This window comes from Pelophylax lessonae, assembly GCF_965119305.1.
Source record: "Pelophylax lessonae genome assembly, chromosome: 8".
NCBI classification, from domain to species: Eukaryota; Metazoa; Chordata; class Amphibia; order Anura; family Ranidae; genus Pelophylax; species Pelophylax lessonae.
This window is the reverse complement of record NC_138775.1, coordinates 122363745-122383240: the sequence shown is the minus strand read 5'-3', so window position 1 is coordinate 122383240 and position 19496 is coordinate 122363745. Positions and strand designations below refer to the sequence as shown.

At 44.0% G+C, this 19496-nt stretch overlaps 1 protein-coding gene across 1 annotated transcript in view; it reads right to left on the bottom strand.

Moving 5' to 3' along the window:
• Nucleotides 1-19496, bottom strand: part of CHADL (chondroadherin like) — a 268788-nt gene that overhangs the window by 106838 nt on the left and 142454 nt on the right. The window contains exon 2 of the mRNA XM_082266537.1: nucleotides 4142-5794. Coding sequence (XP_082122663.1) covers nucleotides 4142-5794 — 1653 coding nt within the window. The remainder of the gene's footprint in view (nucleotides 1-4141; nucleotides 5795-19496) is intronic.

Here is a 19496-nt window from a genome sequence, read left to right as displayed (position 1 = left end):
AACAGCATGCCCCCTTTCAATGCACAGTGACCAGCGCTGCGTGCCCCTCTTTCAATGCACAGTGACCAGCGCTGCGTGCCCCCCTTTCAATGCACAGTGACCAGCGTGCCCCCCTTTCAATGCAGAGAGACCAGCGTGCCCCCCTTTCAATGCACAGTGACCACAGCATTGCCCCCAATCATTGCAGAGTGCCAGCCACAGCATTGCCCCCAATGATTGCAGAGTGCCAGCCGCAGCATTGCCCCAATGATTGCAGAGTGCCAGCCACAGCATTGCCCCCAATGATTGCAGAGTGCCAGCCACAACATTGCCCCTAATGATTGCAGAGTGCCAGCCACAGCATTGCCCCCAATGATTGCAAAGTGCCAGCCACAGCATTGCCCCCAATGATTGCAGAGTGCCAGCCACAGCATTGCCCCCAATGATTGCAGAGTGCCAGCCACAACATTGCCCCCAATTGCAGAGTGCCAGCCACAGCATTGCCCCCAATTGCAGAGCGCCAGCCACAACATTGCCCCCAATTGCAGAGTGCCAGCCACAACATTGCCCCCAATTGCATAGCGCCAGCCACAACATTGCCCCCAATTGCAGAGTGCCAGCCACAACATTGCCCCCAATTGCAGAGTGCCAGCCACAACATTGCCCCCAATTGCAGAGAGCCAGCCACAACATTGCCCCCAATTGCAGAGCGCCAGCCACAACATTGCCCCCAATTGCAGAGTGCCAGCCACAACATTGCCCCCAATTGCAGAGCGCCAGCCACAACATTGCCCCCAATTGCAGAGTGCCAGCCACAACATTGCCCCCAATTGCAGAGTGCCAGCGACCCCCCCCCCCGCGAGACCCATGCACTTACCTCACGGACGGTCTCGCAGTCGGCTCCCCGCGTCTCCGAGTCCTCCCGCGGAGCCTCCTTCTCGTCCAACGGCACGGTGTTTGCCTTTCGGCCAATCAGGAAACGGGAGGACCCGCTCCCTGATTGGCCAGGAGGAGGATCATGTGACAATAGCGAATTCTCATTCGCTATTGTCACAGAATGGGCGGGCCGTGGCGCCACGTCTTCCCTAGCGCGGGACATTCAATTGTCCTGCGCGTCCTCAGAGGCGCAGAGGGATTCAGCCGGTTCTGCGAACTTGCAGAAAGTTAGCAACCGGTTCTATGGAATCGGTGCGAACCGGCTGAATCCCACCACTGATCAGAACTTGTGCACAGTACCACTATACACATGTTCAGATGTTTTTTCCTGACTGCAAAGAACCCCAAAAAATGCCTGCTATTAAACCGGGAGAGAAGCTAACTACCTGTGTTTAAAGTGTTCTAATACAAACAATCCTTTTTTTTTTCCGGTTCTGGACATGCTACAGAGCTGAAACTTCACAGGTACACCTTTTAGACCCCCCCAGACACCAAATCACACAAAAAAAGTTCTTAAAAATTGTCATTTTTGATAAAAAAGCCAATTATTGAAAAAATTAAAAAAAAAAAAAAAAAGAGAGATTTTTTGATTTTTACTTTGGATTTCAGATCTGGTGGGTCTAAAAGGTGTACATGTGAAGTTTTAGCTCTGTAGCATGTCCAGAACCAGAAAAAAAAAAAGATCGTTTGTATTAGAACACTTTCTTTCAGGACAGGTAGCTTCTCTCCCGGTTTAATAGCAGGCATTTTTTGGGGTTCTTTGCAGTCAGGAAAAACATATGAACTAGTGTATAGTGGTACTGTGCACAAGTTCTGATGTTTTGCCTGCCTCTAAAAACCCCCAAAAAATGGCAGCAAAAACACACCTGGGCATTTTTTTTTTGGACGCTAGCGTTTTTTTTGGCATTTTTTTGGGTTCTTTGCAGTCAGGAAAAACATCTGAACTTGTGTATGGTGGTACTGTGCACAAGTTCAGATGTTTTGCCTGCCTCCAAAAACCCCCAAAAAATGGCAGCAAAAACACACCTGGGCATTTTTTTTTGACGCTAGCGTTTTTTTTTGGCATTTTTTGGGGTTCTTTTGAGGCAGGCAAAACATCTGAACTTGTGTATAGTGGTACTGTGCACAAGTTTTTTTTTCTGGTTCTGGACATGCTACAGAACTGAAACTTCACATGTACACCTTTTAGACCACACAGATCTGAAAAAGAAAAAGTAAAAATCAAAAAATCTCTCTTTTTTTTTTTTTTTTTTTTTCAATAATTGGCTTTTTTATAAAAAATGACAATTTTTAAGAACTTTTTTTGTGTGATTTGGTGTCTGGTGGGTCTAAAATGTGTACCTGTGAAGTTTCAGCTCTGTAGCATGTCCAGAACCAGAAAAAAAGATCATATAGGTGTTAAAGTTAAAGGAGGGTCCCGACCCACATCCCTGTTCTACTGAAAAATTATCTTTTTTTTTCATGGTTCTGGACATGCTACAGAGCTGAAACTTCACATGCACACCTTTTAGACCCCCCAAAATCAAAAAATCTCTTTTTTTTTTTTTAATTTTTTCAATAATTGGCTTTTTTATCAAAAATTACAATTTTTAAGAACTTTTTTTTGTGTGATTAATAGTTAATGGGGCATGATCCAGAACCCTGGGCACTTTTTACGGGCGTTTATTGGGTTTTAGGGCTTAAAAATTGTGTTTTTTGATTACCGAAGTTCGGGTCCCATTGATTTCAATGGGGTTCTGAAATCCGGGCCGAACTTTCGGGAAGTTCGGATGTTCTGGCCGAACCGAACTTTTCAAAAGTTCGATCATCCTTAGTTGTAACATGACAAAATGTGGAACAGTTCAAGGGATATGAATACTTTTTCAAGGCACTGTAAGTGCCCCATATAGTGAACATAAAGGTTTATTTTCATCACATATTACATTTTTTTTACAGTTTTAGAATTTTTTTTTTCATGTAGCTTTCCTGTAGGGGGGCTAAGAAACCCCCTTGTGAAAGTATTGGCAGGTGATGGGTCCTCTTTATGACCTGTTTATTAGACCCCTGATGTCTCTCCTGCCCTTCAAAGCAGCTAACCAGACACAGATTGTGCTTGGTTAGCTGCTTCCCTGTAACAGCCAGGGAATGACAGCTCTAAAACCAGTGACTAAATCATCATTGCTTCCAGGTTCATTCATCACAGAGGTTATCGGTTAATGGAATTTCTTCCATCTGATCTGTGGGGAGCTATCCTGATGATTTACCATGGCCCTGGTCTCCCTGGAGGAAAGGGAAAGCCTAGGAACCACTGCGGGCAGTAGCAAGAGGAGGGGAAGCTTCATCCTGAGCACTTTTTGGACAAGAAAGTTGATCAGCAGCTGAAAAAATAATGGCTGCAGCTGTAGTCATGATGAAGGTCTAACCACTTGCTGACAGGACATTTTAATACTTATGTTGGCCTGCAAGTGGTTAACGGATTTGTGTTGTTTTCACATTGCTCTTGAAATGCATGGAATGGACTATTTTGCCACTATAAAGACTTATTGAAGAAAACATTGCTGTTGGTCTCCCATGGCAGTTCCTGGCCTTTTGTGCCTATTTTGATAGTAGCTTGCTTGGTGGCCCTTAAAATTTAGAATTTAAATATTTCATCCTCAACGGACTCCAATTGGTGCTATGTTTGGGTTTACCAAATTTCTAACAGGATTCATTAAAGCTTCTGAAAATATAACCCAGGCAAATTCACTTATTCTCAGTGGTGAAAAGGTTTCTTTAGGGAGCTTTCAATGGTCTAAATATATCCCTGTTGCTTCCCCATTGTTATGTGGTCAGAGGGACAAAGTTCCTGATCTCCTTCCCTATCACCTGGTGCTGCAAATACATAGAGCCCAGGTGTGCTTGAAATTGAGCTCTTCAGGTCTTAGGTCGGAAAGAGATTGGCAAGTTTGAGTCCCATGAAATTTTGGTGTTTTGCTATGTGACAATAGAAACACACTTTGGTGTGCCTATTCAGATATAATATGGTTAATGGAGGTCACAGAATATCCATATGGACAAAGGTTACATTGATTTTGCAATGACATCAAGCAAAAATGGATGTTTACAATAGAACACAGAGAGTGAATCAGAAGTATGGACATATTTACAGATGTAAAGAATTTTCAGAAAGATGTCCTTTTGACTTAACACAATAAAAAAAGTATAATAGTTCTCCTATTTGCTATGTTTTTCAAATATAATACTTTACCTTTAATAGCCCCATGTCATTGAGATACAGATGCTGCAGTGACCGAGATACTGGCAAGAAGGCACCGTTTCCGATATTTCTGATAGGATTCTTGGATAGTCTTAACTCTGTCAGCATAGGCAATCCTTTGAGTGCATGTGTTGGCACTTCTCTCAACTTATTCTCATCTAGATAGAGTTTTTCTAGAAACTTCATATTTTTAAACGCTGTTGATGTAATTAAACTTATGTTATTTCCTGTTAAATATAACCAGCGCAGTTTTTCTGCACCAGCCATGTCTGAAAGTGAAGTAATAGAATTATGCTGTATATGGAGGGATAAAAGATTTGCAAGAAGTCCAAAACTTTCCCTTGGAACCTTAATAAATTTATTATTGTCTAAAAAAAGATATCCAATGTTTGGTGCTCCAAGGAAGACATCAGGATTTAAAGCAGAAATCTGATTATTAGACAGGTAAAGGTATATCAAATTCTTCATTCCTAGAAATGCTTCTGGTTGAAGGTTTTTAATATCACAATGTTGGAGATGAAGAGAAACTACATTTTGCATAGCCAAGAAAGCTCTTTTAGGAATAACATTAAATACATTTCCACGTAAATCAATCAAGCTGGTGTCTTTAGGAAAACCTTGGGGTACCTGTCTTAGGAATTTATTTTCACATATGACATGTTTAACATCAGATTTGCAGTTGCAGCTCATTGGACATCGTTTTTTTTCAGGTGTCTTTTTCGTGGCTGGCAAAATATTGTAAGCTTCCTCAGGAAAAATTCCACATTTTAGGTCGAATGCTCTTAGAGAGTCCAGGTGATCTCCATGAAAATTATTGGGGCCAAAGCAAAATAAATCAACCTTCAGCCTTTTTAAATCTGCCCAAACCTTGAACGGCTGCATTTGACAATCGCATGGTACACTATTACCTGTCAAGTTTAGATATTTTAACTGTTCAACTCCAGCCAGTGGTTGTAGTGAACTAATCTGATTGTTACTAATGTCAATAAAAGAAATCTGTTTGCTTTTTTCAAATGCTTTGAAAGATACTTCCTGTAATGCCATATTGTTAATATATAACTGTTTGAGGGATGTCATGTGGATAGCTTCTTCTTGAATAAATGTCATTGGATTCCATCCCAGTTCTAGCTTTATGAGACCAGATAGTCTAGAGAAAGCCTCTGTTGGAAAGTACTGAAGTTCATTGTGGTCAAGACTTAGCCTTCTGAGGTTGTGTAGTCCTGCAAACGCCTCATATGATATAATGTTAATCATATTGTTAGAAAGAAACAAAAATTGAAGCTGCATCAGTCCTTGAAATAACATATCTGGTAAATAGACCAAGAAATTTTTGCCAATATTTAGAAAGTTCAAAAGACCTAACTGGCTAAATGCTCCTGGCCTTATCTCCTCAAGGTGATTATTCTTGAGGTTTAAATATTGTAGAGATGAAAGTCCATCAAAAGATTCCTGATATATGAAACGTATATGGTTGGAGCCAAGGTTAAGATGTAACAAACGTCCAAGGCTTCTGAAAGCTCCTTCTTCTATTGTTTCAATGCTGCAGTTATATAGACTAAGATGAGTTAAGTAAGGCGTTGAAATGAATGCTCTTGATGGAATCACCTTTAGATAATTTCCTTGCAAATTTAGTTTTTGTGTGTACTGTAAAAACAAACAAATTATCAATATATCATGCCCTTGCTTTCAATTTCACACATTCACATGGAAAAAGATATTTAAATTCAACACATGCAGAAAATATTATACTTTATTAAAAAGCAGAAAAATGATAGGTAAACTACAAGATGCAATATTTGTCAAATTGCTTTGTAAAAAAAGTGGCATTCTTATGCAAAAACATAATTTTGCATTTTTATTGTACAAATGTTAAAAAGTTTATAGTCACGAGTATGTTTAAAGCAGTGGTAAAATCTCCCCCTCCTATGCTGCTTTTCAATTAGGCCATTATATTACATTCTTTCAACACATTATACAATATATATGATTTAGCCCCAATTGCATGTTCCTTACTGTGTTTAACCACTTAAGCCCCGGAGGATTTGGCTGCTAAAAGACCAGGGGGTTTTTTGCGATTTTTTACTGCGTGACTTTAACGGACAATTGCGCGGTCGTGCGACGCTGTACCTAAACAAATTTTACGTCCTTTTTTTCCCACAAACAGAGCTTTCTTTTGGTGGTATTTGATCACCTGTGCGATTTTTTGATCATGCGCTATAAACAAAAAAAGAGCATCAATTTTGCAAAAATAACAATATTTTTCACATTTTTTTATATGAAATTCCCCAAAAAAAATGTAAAAATCAAAATTTTTTAACATTTTCGGCCAATTTGTTTTATGCTACATATGTTTGGTAAAAAAAATCGCAAAAAGCGTATTTTGATTGGTTTGCGCAAAAGTTATCGCGTTTACTAACAAAGGGAAAGATTTCTGTCATTTTTGGTGTTTTTTTTAACGTGTAATGGCGGCGATCTGCGATTTTTTTTGCGGTACTGCGACATTGCGGCGGACAGATCGGACCCTTGACTGACATTTTTGACACTTTTGGGGTTACCAGTGACATTACTGCAGTAATCAGTGCTATACATATGCACTGTTACTGCAAAAATGACACTGGCAGGGAAGGGGTTAACTGTATTGGAGAGGGAGGGGTTAAGTGTGTCCTAGGGGCGTGTTTCTAACTGTAAAGGGAGATGGCTATTGGTGTAAAAACAAAGATCAACGGTCCTACATAGTAGAACCGTCTGATCTTCATTTTTACACCAGGGAGAATGACAGGCGGCTTGTTTACATAAGCCGTCCGCCTTTCTCCCTTCACCGGAGCGATCGGGTCCGCCGGTCACACGCACTGACTTGTCAGTGAACGAGCCGGGGCGGGCGCGCGCCCGCCCGCAATTGGCTCACAAGTCAGTGACAGGCGAGTGACGTACCGATACGTCACTCTGCCTGGCCGGGGCTGACCGCCGCAGTATATAGTCGTGCGGCGGTCGGCAACCGGTTAAGATGATTGAAAATGTGTTTCTCCTGGGATAAGCCAGTGCCATTTTAAGTGTTGTTTTGGGATAAGCCAGTGGCATCTTAAGTGTTGTTTTTTCGTGTCTGTAGTATAAAATACTTCTGTCCTTTCATGTAGCCCTTGCTTCAAGTTTGTGTATGAGCGATCATTTCTTAGCCAAGCCTCTTTCTAGGTTGAGAGTATAGTCTTGCGGTATTGGAGCGCAGTGCTGCAGGGAGCGGATATGGCGGTCATGGCCATATCCGACTGACGGCACAAAGAGCAAACCGTGGATAGTGGGAGTGAAGTCATTACAGATTACAGAACGGGCTGGATTACAAGCAAACTGAGCAAGTAAGGTGACATCTGAGTACAGTGATTAATAGTGCTTTTAATGCTGATTTATATGTGCTAAAGTGATGGGAGAGAGTTTACTTCCACTTGAATTGAATTCCACAGATGTTCAATTAAGAGCAGAAAAAAAGGCTTTTGCTACATTCCTATTAATTACAAAAAAAAAGTAAAAGAAAAAGGTAAAAAGAGATAAAAATAAAATGGTTAAAGTGTACGTTTAATAACCAGTGTTAAACAGGTGTTAAGTGGTGTCAAGCCTTATCACAGCGAATTAGGGTGGTAATTTCCTAAGAGGTGTTTAATAAACCGTGTTAACTAAGGTAGGAACCAAATATCTCCTCTCTTTACTCTACTGTATTGTCTCCGTGTTAGCTACAGTGTTAGTATAGCAATGTACCTGTTTAGTAACCCGTGTTAGCTCAGAAAAGTCTAAACCAGTGTAAACTTGGTGTTAAATCCCCTGGATTTAAAACAAAGTCAGACCAGGTGTAAAAGGCTTTTTTTGTGTAGAAGAGGAATTTTACTGCTCATTGTGGTCAATAAGTGCTTCAGGACAACACTATTAGAGAGTGCAGGGTATGTGTTCATCTAGAACCCTGTGTCTGAAGTACTCACATATCATGCATATACAAGGCAAAGCAGAGTGAACATCTATGCTAAGGAAGGAGAGCAGTAGACCTCAATGACAGAGAGGTGCATATTTCCTACTGCACGAGACCACTATCTTAAGCCAGCTATATATGGATCAACATTTGGCTGGTTCAGCAGGGACCAACTGAAATTCCATCAATGTATGGGCAGGCTGGTTGTCGGGTTTTTCCCTGATCAATCAGTGCTGCCAGGTAAAGCCTGCAGTATTGATCAGTATTCTGATGGAGGGGAAGTATCCCTGCCGTTGGAACACAATTGCTCAGTAGAGATGTATAGAACTGTTCGCCGGCGAACAGTTCCCGGCGAACTTAGCATGTTCGCGTTCGCCGCTGCCGGCGAACATATGCGATGTTCGGTCCGCCCCCCATAAGACATCATTGAGGCAAACTTTGACCCTGAACTTTACAGTCAGCAGACACATTTCCAGCCAATCAGCGTACCTCCCTCCCACACCCTCCCACCTCCTATAAATAAGCAAGGGCAGCATCCATCTTAGATCATTCTGAAGCAGTGTGTGTAGTGAGAATAGGGAGAGAGCTGCTGCTGCTGCTGCTGCTGTTAAGCTAGGGACAGTTAGTCAGTGTTCCTGGTCTTGCAGTGTTCTTGGTCCACTACTGCTGTAATATCAGCACCCCAAAAAGCCCTTCTAAGGGCTGGTATTTGTGTTTTTTTTTTTTATATATATATATATATATATATATATATATATATATATATACCTAGCGTCCCCAAAAGCCCTTTTAAGGGCTGGTAATTGAGTTGTTTCTTCATATATATATATCTATATCTATCTAGTGTCCCCAAAAGCCCTTTTAAGGGCTGGTAATTGAGGATTTTTTTATTTTTATATATATACATATATATATATATATATAGTGTCCCCAAAAGCCCTTTCAAGGGCTGGTAAGGTAATAGATTTTTTTCTTTATATATATATATATATATATATATATATATATATATATCTATTGTACACTGCAGTTGCCTGCCCGCTGTGTGTGAGAGGCCACAGACCTACCACAGACTGTACTGTGTGCACACCACACTCATTTCGGGTGGCACAGGCACAGTACCTGGCATTTTAAAAAATATTTTTTTTTTCTCTGTCATAATTGCAGTGAGTGCTGTGTCAGGTCCACAGAGTGCACTGTACCCACTGCAGTGCACTGCCCACCACTGATATATATACGTTGGCACAGCATCTTGTTGCAATAAATTGAAAAAAAAAATATTTTTTATTATTGCAGTTGCCTGGGCTGCCAGTGACTGTCAGGTCCACAGAGTGTACTGTGCCCACTGCAGTGCCACTGTGTGCCCACCCACCACTGATATATAAGGTGGCACAGCAGCTTGCAAAGTAAAAAAAATATATATATTTTTTTAAATTGCAGTTGCCTGGGTGCCAGTGACTGCTGTCAGGTCCACAGAGAGTGTACTGTGCCACTGCCCACCCACCACTGATATATAAGGTGGCACAGCAGCTTGCAAAGTAAAAAAAATATATATATTTTTTTAAATTGCAGTTGCCTGGGTGCCAGTGACTGCTGTCAGGTCCACAGAGAGTGTACTGTGCCACTGCCCACCCACCCACCACTGATATATAAGGTGGCACAGCAGCTTGCAAAGTAAAAAATATATATATATTTTTTTAAATTGCAGTTGCCTGGGTGCCAGTGACTGCTGTCAGGTCCACAGAGAGTGTACTGTGCCACTGCCCACCCACCACTGATATATAAGGTGGCACAGCAGCTTGCAAAGTAAAAAAAAATATATATATTTTTTAAATTGCAGTTGCCTGGAGCCAGTGACTGCTGTCAGGTCCACAGAGAGTGTACTGTGCCACTGCCCACCCACCACTGATATATAAGGTGGCACAGCAGCTTGCACTCATAGTACAACAGTAACAACACATTAAAATAAAAATGACAGGCAGAGGCAGGCCACCCCGCAAGGGCCGTCGTGGTCGTGGTGCTGTGATTTCCTTAGGCTCTAGAATAATGCCCAGTGTTCAGAGGCCACCACAGCCCCTGAACTCAAAAAATTCTGAGGCCATAGTTGACTGGCTTACACAGGACACCCAATCGTCTACAGCTTCCGCTCGGAACCTTAATGCACCATCCTCCTCCAGCTCAGCTTCGGGCACCTCTCAATTTACCACTCGCCAGCCCGCCGGCACCACCACCAACACTAGCACCACAGCCGCTTCACTTGATCCGTCAGAGGAGTTATTTTCACATCAGTTTGAAGAAATAAGTGATGCGCAACTATTAGTGCCAGAGGATGTAGATAACGGGGATATGTCTCAGTCAGGCAGCATTATACACATGGACGTACATTGTGATGATGATGATGTTGTACCTGCTGCTGCTGCCTTTGCTGAGTTGTCAAGTGAAGCGGCTGATGATGACGATGTGTCTGTGGATGTCACCTGGGTGCCTGCTCGAAGAGCAGAAGAAGAGGGGGAAAGTTCAGATGGGGAGACAGAGAGGAGGAGGAGACGAGTTGGAAGCAGGGGGAGGAGGTCATCGCAAGGAGCTAGTGGCGCAGTCAGACAGCATGTAGATTCGGCACCCGGGGTCAGCCAGACAGCACGCCAATCAACGCAAGCTGTTGCCACCACCAGAATGCCGTCCTTGCAAAGCTCAGCAGTGTGGCATTTTTTTTGTGTGTCTGCCTCTGATATCAGCGATGCCATTTGTAACCTGTGCCAAAAGAAACTGAGTCGTGGGAAGTCCAACACCCACCTAGGTACAACTGCTTTGCGAAGGCACATGATCTCACATCACAAACGCCTATGGGATCAACACATGAGTAAAAGCAGCACACAAACTGAAAGCCACCATCCTCCTCCTGGTCCAGCATCTTCAGCCACGTCAACCACTGCTGTCCTCCATGCCCCCTATCAACAACCCGCCCCTCCGCCTCTCACCTTCAGCAGTTCCTGCTCGTCACCTGCCCACAGTCAGGTGTCTGTGAAGGAAATGTTTGAGCGCAAAAAGCCAATCTCGCAGAGTCACCCCCTTGCCCGGCGTCTGACAGCTGGCTTGTCGGAACTCTTAGCCCGCCAGCTTTTACCATACAAGCTGGTGGAGTCTGAGGCCTTCAAAAAATTTGTCGCTATTGGGACACCGCAGTGGAAGGTACCCGGCCGAAATTATTTTTCACAAAAGGCAATCCCCAACCTGTACTCTATTGTGGAAAAAGAAATCATGTCACGTCTGGCACACAGTGTTGGGGCAAGGGTCCATCTGACCACTGATAGCTGGTCTGCAAAGCACGGTCAGGGCAGGTATATAACGTACACTGCGCATTGGGTAAACCTGCTGGCGGCTGCCAAGCATGGAATGCGTGGCTCTGCTGCAGAGGAGTTGGTGACACCGCCACGACTTGCAGGCAGGCCTGCTGCCACCTCCTCTACTCCTCCTACTCCATCCTCTTTGCTAACCTCCTCGGCTGAGTCCTCTTCTGCTGTTGCGTCTTGCTCCACACCAACTGCACCCCCCCAGCTCCCCAGGGGCTATTCCACATGCCGGATACGACAGTGTCACGCTGTCTTGGGGTTGACTTGCCTGAAAGCAGAGAGTCACACCGGACCAGCACTACTGTCCGCCCTGAATGCACAGGTGGATCAGTGGCTGACCCCGCACCAACTGGAGATCGGCAAAGTGGTGTGTGACAACGGGAGCAATTTGTTGGCGGCATTGAATTTGGGCAAGTTGACACATGTGCCGTGCATGGCACATGTGTTGAATCTGATTGTGCAACGTTTTGTGCAGAAGTACCCAGGCTTACAGGACGTCCTCAAGCAGGCCAGGAAGGTGTGTGGCCATTTCAGGCGTTCCTACACGGCCATGGCGCACTTTGCAGATATTCAGCGGCGAAACAACATGCCAGTGAGGCGCTTGATTTGCGACAGCCCGACACGTTGGAATTCAACACTGCTAATGTTCGACCGCCTGCTCCAACAAGAAAAAGCGGTCAACGAGTATTTGTATGACCGGGGTGCTAGGACAGCCTCTGCGGAGCTGGGTATTTTTTTGCCACGCTACTGGACGCTCATGCGCAATGCCTGTAGGCTCATGCGTCCTTTTGAGGAGGTGACAAACCTAGTGAGTCGCACTGAAGGCACCATCAGCGACATCATCCCATATGTTTTTTTCCTGGAGCGTGCCCTGCGAAGAGTGCTGGATCAGGCCGTAGATGAGCGTGAAGAGGAAGAGGAAGAGTTGTGGTCACCATCACCACCACCAGAAACAGCCTTACCATCGATTGCTGGACCTGCGGCAACACTGGAAGAGGATTGTGAGGAAGAGGAGTCAGAGGAGGAATGTGGCTTTGAGGAGGAGGAACACCAACCACAGCAGGCATCCCAGGGTGCTCGTTGTCACCTATCTGGTACCCGTGGTGTTGTACGTGGCTGGGGGGAAGAACACACCTTCAATGACATCAGTGAGGACGAGGAATTGGACATGAGTAGCTCGGCATCCAACCTTGTCCAAATGGGGTCTTTCATGCTGTCATGCCTGTTGAGAGACCCTCGTATAAAAAGGCTGAAGGAGAACGACCTGTACTGGGTGGCCACGCTACTAGACCCCCGGTATAAGCAGAAAGTCTGTGACATGTTACCCAATTACCGGCAGTCGCAAAGGATGCAGCAGCTACAAAATAAGTTAAAAACTATGCTCTACACAGCGTATAAGGGTGATGTCACAGCACAACGGGAATCCAACAGGGGAAGAGGTGAAAGTAATCCTCCTCCTACCACCACAACCACGCCGGCAAGGACAGGACGCTTTACAGACGTCTTGTTGATGGAGGACATGCGGAGCTTTTTTAGTCCTATGCATCGCCACAGCCCTTCGGGGTCCACCCTCAGAGAACGACTCGACCGACAGGTAGCAGACTACCTTGCCTTAACTGCAGATATCGACACTCTGAGGAGCGATGAACCCCTTGACTACTGGGTGTGCAGGCTTGACCTGTGGCCTGAGCTATCCCAGTTTGCCATTGAACTTCTGGCCTGCCCCGCTTCAAGTGTGCTGTCAGAAAGGACCTTCAGCGCAGCAGGAGGTATTGTCACTGAGAAGAGAAGTCGCCTAGGTCAAAAAAGTCTTGATTACCTCACGTTTATTAAGATGAATGAGGCATGGATCCCGAAGGGACTGACAGTGGGGGATGCATTTGACTAAAAAAGGCCTGGTGATGACTGAGATGCCTTGGCCTAAAAATGGTCCACACGCTGCTGTATATAATCATTCTCTGCATGCCGGATGACTTACGTGACGTCTCCGCCACCAACTACGGTTCAAGCAGCAATGTTTTAGTGCACTTTCTGCCTTAAAACCTCAATTTTTCAGGCCGCTGCTACAGCAGCGGCTGCAACAATACCTACTTTTTCATGCATGTGTACATGCCTAATTTTTCTGGCCTCTGGTGCTACACTGTGGCTGCAAAAAAACAAAAAACAAAAAAAAAGGCACATACATGTGTCAATTCCCCTTCGTGATCGTTACCTTGTCGTGGTGAAGGGGCTTGCGTATCACAATGAAGCGATCACCTCTAGGATTGTGTTGGCACACCCCAGATGATAAGGTCGTTGCTTCATTGTGTACAGACCAAAAGCGATCCGCAGGATAATTTTTCATAAAAAAAAACATTCATTTTCTTTCATTCTTTCTGCGGAGCTGGGTATTTTTTGGCCGCGTTACTGAATGCTCATGAACAATGGCTGTAGGCTCATGCGTCCTTTTGCGGAGATGACAACCCTGGTGGTCAGTCGAACCCAAGGCAACATCATCGACCTCATCCCATATGCGTTTTTTCTGGAGCGTGCCCTGCGAAGAGTACTGGATCAGGCTGTAGATGAGCATGAAGAGGAAGAGTTGTGGTCCTCATCACCACCAGAAGCAGCCTTGTCGTTGTCAATTGCTGGACCTGTGGCAACGCAGAGAGAGGAGTCTGAAGAAGAGAAGTCAGAGGAGGAAGGTGGCTTTGAGGAGGTGGAATACCAGCCACAGCAGGCGTCCCAGGGGGCTTGTTCTCACCTTTCGGGGACCCTTGGTGTTGTATGTGGCTGGGTGGAGGAAGAGACCTTCAATGATGTCAGTGAGGACAAGGAACGGGACATGGCTAGCTTGGTATCCAACCTTGTGCAAATTGGGAGTTTGCGGTTGTGCAAATGGACTGACTGACTGTTAAACGGGGAGTTTGGTCTGTCAGAGTTTGGTCTGTCACTGTGAAGCGGGCAACGGGCGTAACCCTTACACTACTTGACCGATAAAACATCATACCTGATCGTATTCACACACTGGATGTTTTAGTGCTGGTTTACACTGCCGCTACCACTAAAGTAGCGTCGCTTCCAGTGCGACTTTGGCGCGACTTAGCGCGACTTTGGCGCGACCTCATCGCGAGGTGACTTTTTATTTGGCCAATCACAATATCATGTTTTGTTACCGTCACCTAATTTCCTTTTCCTGTTTTTTGTTTTACATATTTCCCCATGTGTGCAGTGTTGTCTGTGTCATAGCTCAACTGATAGGCATGTTTGCCTTGGCATATCATATTTCAGCTTGCCAGAAAGAAAAAAAGACAGCTGGAAAGACACTGCATTAGTTTTCTACTAAAAATCATAAGAAAAATGCTGTTTTTTAGGGGTTCTGGACATGCTACAGATCTGAAACTTGACAGGTACACTTTTGTGACCCCCCAGACACTAAATACAAAAAATGACATGCCTGCCTAAAAAAATGCCCGATAAATGCCTGCAAGAGAAAAAGACAGCCGCAGAGAAGCCGTATTCCTGAAAATATAAGAAAAATGCTGTTTTTTAGGGGTTCTGGACATGCTACAGATCTGAAACTTGACAGGTACACTTTTGTGACCCCCCAGACACTAAATACAAAAAATGACATGCCTGCCTAAAAAAATGCCCGATAAATGCCTGCAAGAGAAAAAGACAGCCGCAGAGAAGCCGTATTCCTGAAAATATAAGAAAAATGCTGTTTTTTAGGGGTTCTGGACATGCTACAGATCTGAAACTTGACAGGTACACTTTTGTGACCCCCCAGACACTAAATACAAAAAATGACATGCCTGCCTAAAAAAATGCCCGATAAATGCCTGCAAGAGAAAAAGACAGCCGCAGAGAAGCCGTATTCCTGAAAATATAAGAAAAATGCTGTTTTTTAGGGGTTCTGGACATGCTACAGATCTGAAACTTGACAGGTACACTTTTGTGACCCCCCAGACACTAAATACAAAAAATGACATGCCTGCCTAAAAAAATGCCCGATAAATGCCTGCAAGAGAAAAAGACAGCCGCAGAGAAGCCGTATTCCTGAAAATATAAGAAAAATGCTGTTTTTTAGGGGTTCTGGACATGCTACAGAGCTGAAACTTGACAGGTACACTTTTGTGACCCCCCAGACACTAAATACAAAAAATGACATGCCTGCCTAAAAAAATGCCCGATAAATGCCTGCAAGAGTAAAAGACAGCCGCAGAGAAGCCGTATTCCTGAAAATATAAGAAAAATGCTGTTTTTTAGGGGTTCTGGACATGCTACAGATCTGAAACTTGACAGGTACACTTTTGTGACCCCCCCAGACACTAAATACAAAAAATGACATGCCTGCCTAAAAAAATGCCCGATAAATGCCTGCAAGAGAAAAAGACAGCCGCAGAGAAGCCGTATTCCTGAAAATATAAGAAAAATGCTGTTTTTTAGGGGTTCTGGACATGCTACAGATCTGAAACTTGACAGGTACACTTTTGTGACCCCCCAGACACTAAATACAAAAAATGACATGCCTGCCTAAAAAAATGCCCGATAAATGCCTGCAAGAGAAAAAGACAGCCGCAGAGAAGCCGTATTCCTGAAAATATAAGAAAAATGCTGTTTTTTAGGGGTTCTGGACATGCTACAGATCTGAAACTTGACAGGTACACTTTTGTGACCCCCCAGACACTAAATACAAAAAATGACATGCCTGCCTAAAAAAATGCCCGATAAATGCCTGCAAGAGAAAAAGCCAGCCGCAGAGAAGCCGTATTCCTGAAAATATAAGAAAAATGCTGTTTTTTAGGGGTTCTGGACATGCTACAGATCTGAAACTTGACAGGTACACTTTTGTGACCCCCCAGACACTAAATACAAAAAATGACATGCCTGCCTAAAAAAATGCCCGCTAAATGCCTGCAAGAGAAAAAGCCAGCCGCAGAGAAGCCATATTCCTGAAAATATAAGAAAAATGCTGTTTGTTAGGGGTTCTGGACATGCTACAGAGCTGAAAATTGACAGGTACACTTTTTAGACCCCCCAGACACTAAATACAAAAAATGACATGCCTGCCTAAAAAAATGCCCGCTAAATGCCTGCAAGAGTAAAAGCCAGCCGCAGAGAAGCCATATTCCTGAAAATATAAGAAAAATGCTGTTTTTTAGGGGTTCTGGACATGCTACAGAGCTGAAACTTCACAGGTACACTTTTTAGACCCCCCAGATGCTAAATCCAAAGAAATTTTTTATTTTTATTTTTTTTTAATTTTTCCAATAATTGGCTCTCTATCAAAAAATTATAATTTTTAAGAACTTTTTTTTGCGTGATCCCTCTCCGGCATGCCACAGTCCAGGTGTTAGTCCCCTTGAAACAACTTTTCCATCACTATTGTGGCCAGAAAGAGTCCCTGTGTGTTTTAAAATTCGCCTGCCTATTGAAGTCTATGGCGGTTCGCCCGGTTCGCCGGTTCGCGAACATTTGCCGATGTTCGCGTTCGCCGTTCGCGAACCGCGAATTTTAGGTTCGCGACATCACTATTGCTCAGTGGAAATGATTCCCCCATCCACATAAATAGAGTGTGTGAGTAGGTGAATCAAGTCATTTTTTCGTTTAACTCTCGTTGAAAAAAAAAAAAAAAGATTAATGTATGCCTTAGCATGTCTGATGCTTGGCATCTGAAACGTAGAATTGATATGTACTCTTTTTAAGGGTCGGTTCACGCCATGCCAGCACATGAATCACACAGAAATGCACTGTGAGTTCCTGTGCGATCAGAACACATGCAAAATGCACTCTATCTGCAGTGAATGTCAGTAGAAAGGTACTAACGACACCCCAAATGCAGGTTGAAAATGCAGTGCGTTTGCCCGCACCAGATTGCATGGTACTTTTGTACCATGCGATCTGGTTACAGTTTGGTTTAAACTTTTGGTGCAGCGTAGTGGAATTTTAGCCCATTGAGAGCCGGTTCATACTATGCCTACACATAAATAGCACAGAAACGAGCTGTGCATTCCTGTGTGATTTACATTTTTGCTGCACCAAAAGTAGTGCATTTACTACTTGTTAAACTGCACTCTACCCAGATCTTTTGTACCATGCAGTCCAGTGCAGGCAGGTGTGGGGAAATGCCATGTGTTTGCAACCTGAATTTGGGGTGTCATTAACTTTCTTAATGTCAGTGAGGGGCTGTCTTTTTTTTTTTTCGTGCAGGTCAGCAGCTGTCGTTTATCATGACCTACATTGCTGGATGACATAATTGACAATGGATGTACACAGGGGCAAAAGTTTGGGTGTATTTATTTCTAGGGTACATTCTAATTTTGGGTGAATGAGTAGGAGTACTATGTACTGATTTACTTCGGGGGCAGTATATAGAGGCCCTCCTTTTTGATAAAGGGGCTTCCAGATTCTGTCTGCAGACACCCACAGCCACCGAGCAAGATTTGCGTGGAAGAGACCTTTGTGGGGACAAGGTGCTTTGCTGTTGGGGTCCCCTGGCAAAATACCCCCCATTGAGAGCATGTGGCCTGGTAGGGTTCAGGAAAAGGGGCTGCACGCTCGTCTCCTACTTTGCTGGCCTGCTAGGCTGCATGCTCAGATAAGGGTCTGGTATAGAATTTTTTTTAGGTTTTTTGGTGTGGGGCCCCCTTAAAAGCCATACCAGACCCAATGGGTACTGTATGGTTTGTGGGGGGATCCCACGCTGTAGACTGTTTTTTTTTCTGACAGGCTCATTTGTTTACTTTGTTTTTGATTTATTTAAGTTTTGATTTATTTTGTTTACATCTGGTGCCAACTCCTTATCACCCAATGACTTATCCTTGTATTCAGACATGTGCCGGCTGCTAACAACCAACACAAACCACGGGCAACAATGCACCAAACAGCACGTGTACATTTTTGCTCTTGCCCTTTTGAAGTTTATGGGGCATAAAATCATGTTGCATCACACCAAAATAGCACATGTACCTTCCGCAAAGTCGCATCACAATTGTGTTGCATTGATGTGAACAGCAATACTGAAATCAATGTGATTTCTATTGTCATGTGATTCTGTGTGTCATGTGATTCTGTGTGAAGTCACATCTGAAATCACACTAGTGTGAACCAGGCCTTATCTTCTTTGACAGAAACAGAGTAAGCATTTTATCAGTGTTTGTTTTCATTTTAACACTGTTTTGGAGCAGCTGTTTATGAATCCTTACCTATAAGCATATTAGCTATGCTTATACACACAGACCAGGTGGGGTTTGTTCAAGAGAGGGAGGCAAGGCATGACACTAAAAACTTTGTTACTTATGAATAGAGTTGAGCGGACACCTGGATGTCCGTGTCCGGCCGAACTTGAAAAAAAAGTCCGGGTCCGTGTCCCGGACTTTTTCCGAACTTTACCCGGACACCGAACCCCATTGAAGTCAATAGGGACCCGAACTTTCAGGCACTAAAATGGCTCTAAAACACCAATGGAAAGGGCTAGAGTGCTGCAAATGGCAGCAAAACGTAGTTAAGAGCATGGCAAGTGCTCTGCAAACAAATGTGGATAGGGAAATAACTTAAAACAACAAAAAAAAACCAGAAAAATAAAAAATTTTTCTTCATCTGTGAAGGACGAGGCCCATATGGAGTAGGAGGGAGGTTGAGGTGGTGGTGGATGTGGCGGTGTAGGTGGAAGCGGCGGTGGAGGAGGACGAGGTAGCCAACACTGCTTTTTTTCAGTCATTTTAAATGAGGGTACACCCCAAAAGAGTGAGAAAGATCAAAAATAGAACAATGGCTGGGTAAGGTCGGTATCCATCTCTATTCTGCACAAGGTACGGAAAAGTCCTGTAGGATCCATGCCTGGTTCATTTTAATGAACGTGAGCTTGTCCACATTGTCTCTGGACAGGCGGCTGTGCTTGTCTGTGATAACGCCCCCAGCCGTGCTAAATACACGTTCAGATAATACACTGGCTGCAGGGCACGCCAGCACCTCCAAGGCGTAAAGGGCAAGCTCAGGCCATGTGCCCAATTTGGAGACCCAGAAGTTGAAGGGGGCAGACCCGTCATTCACTACATGTCTG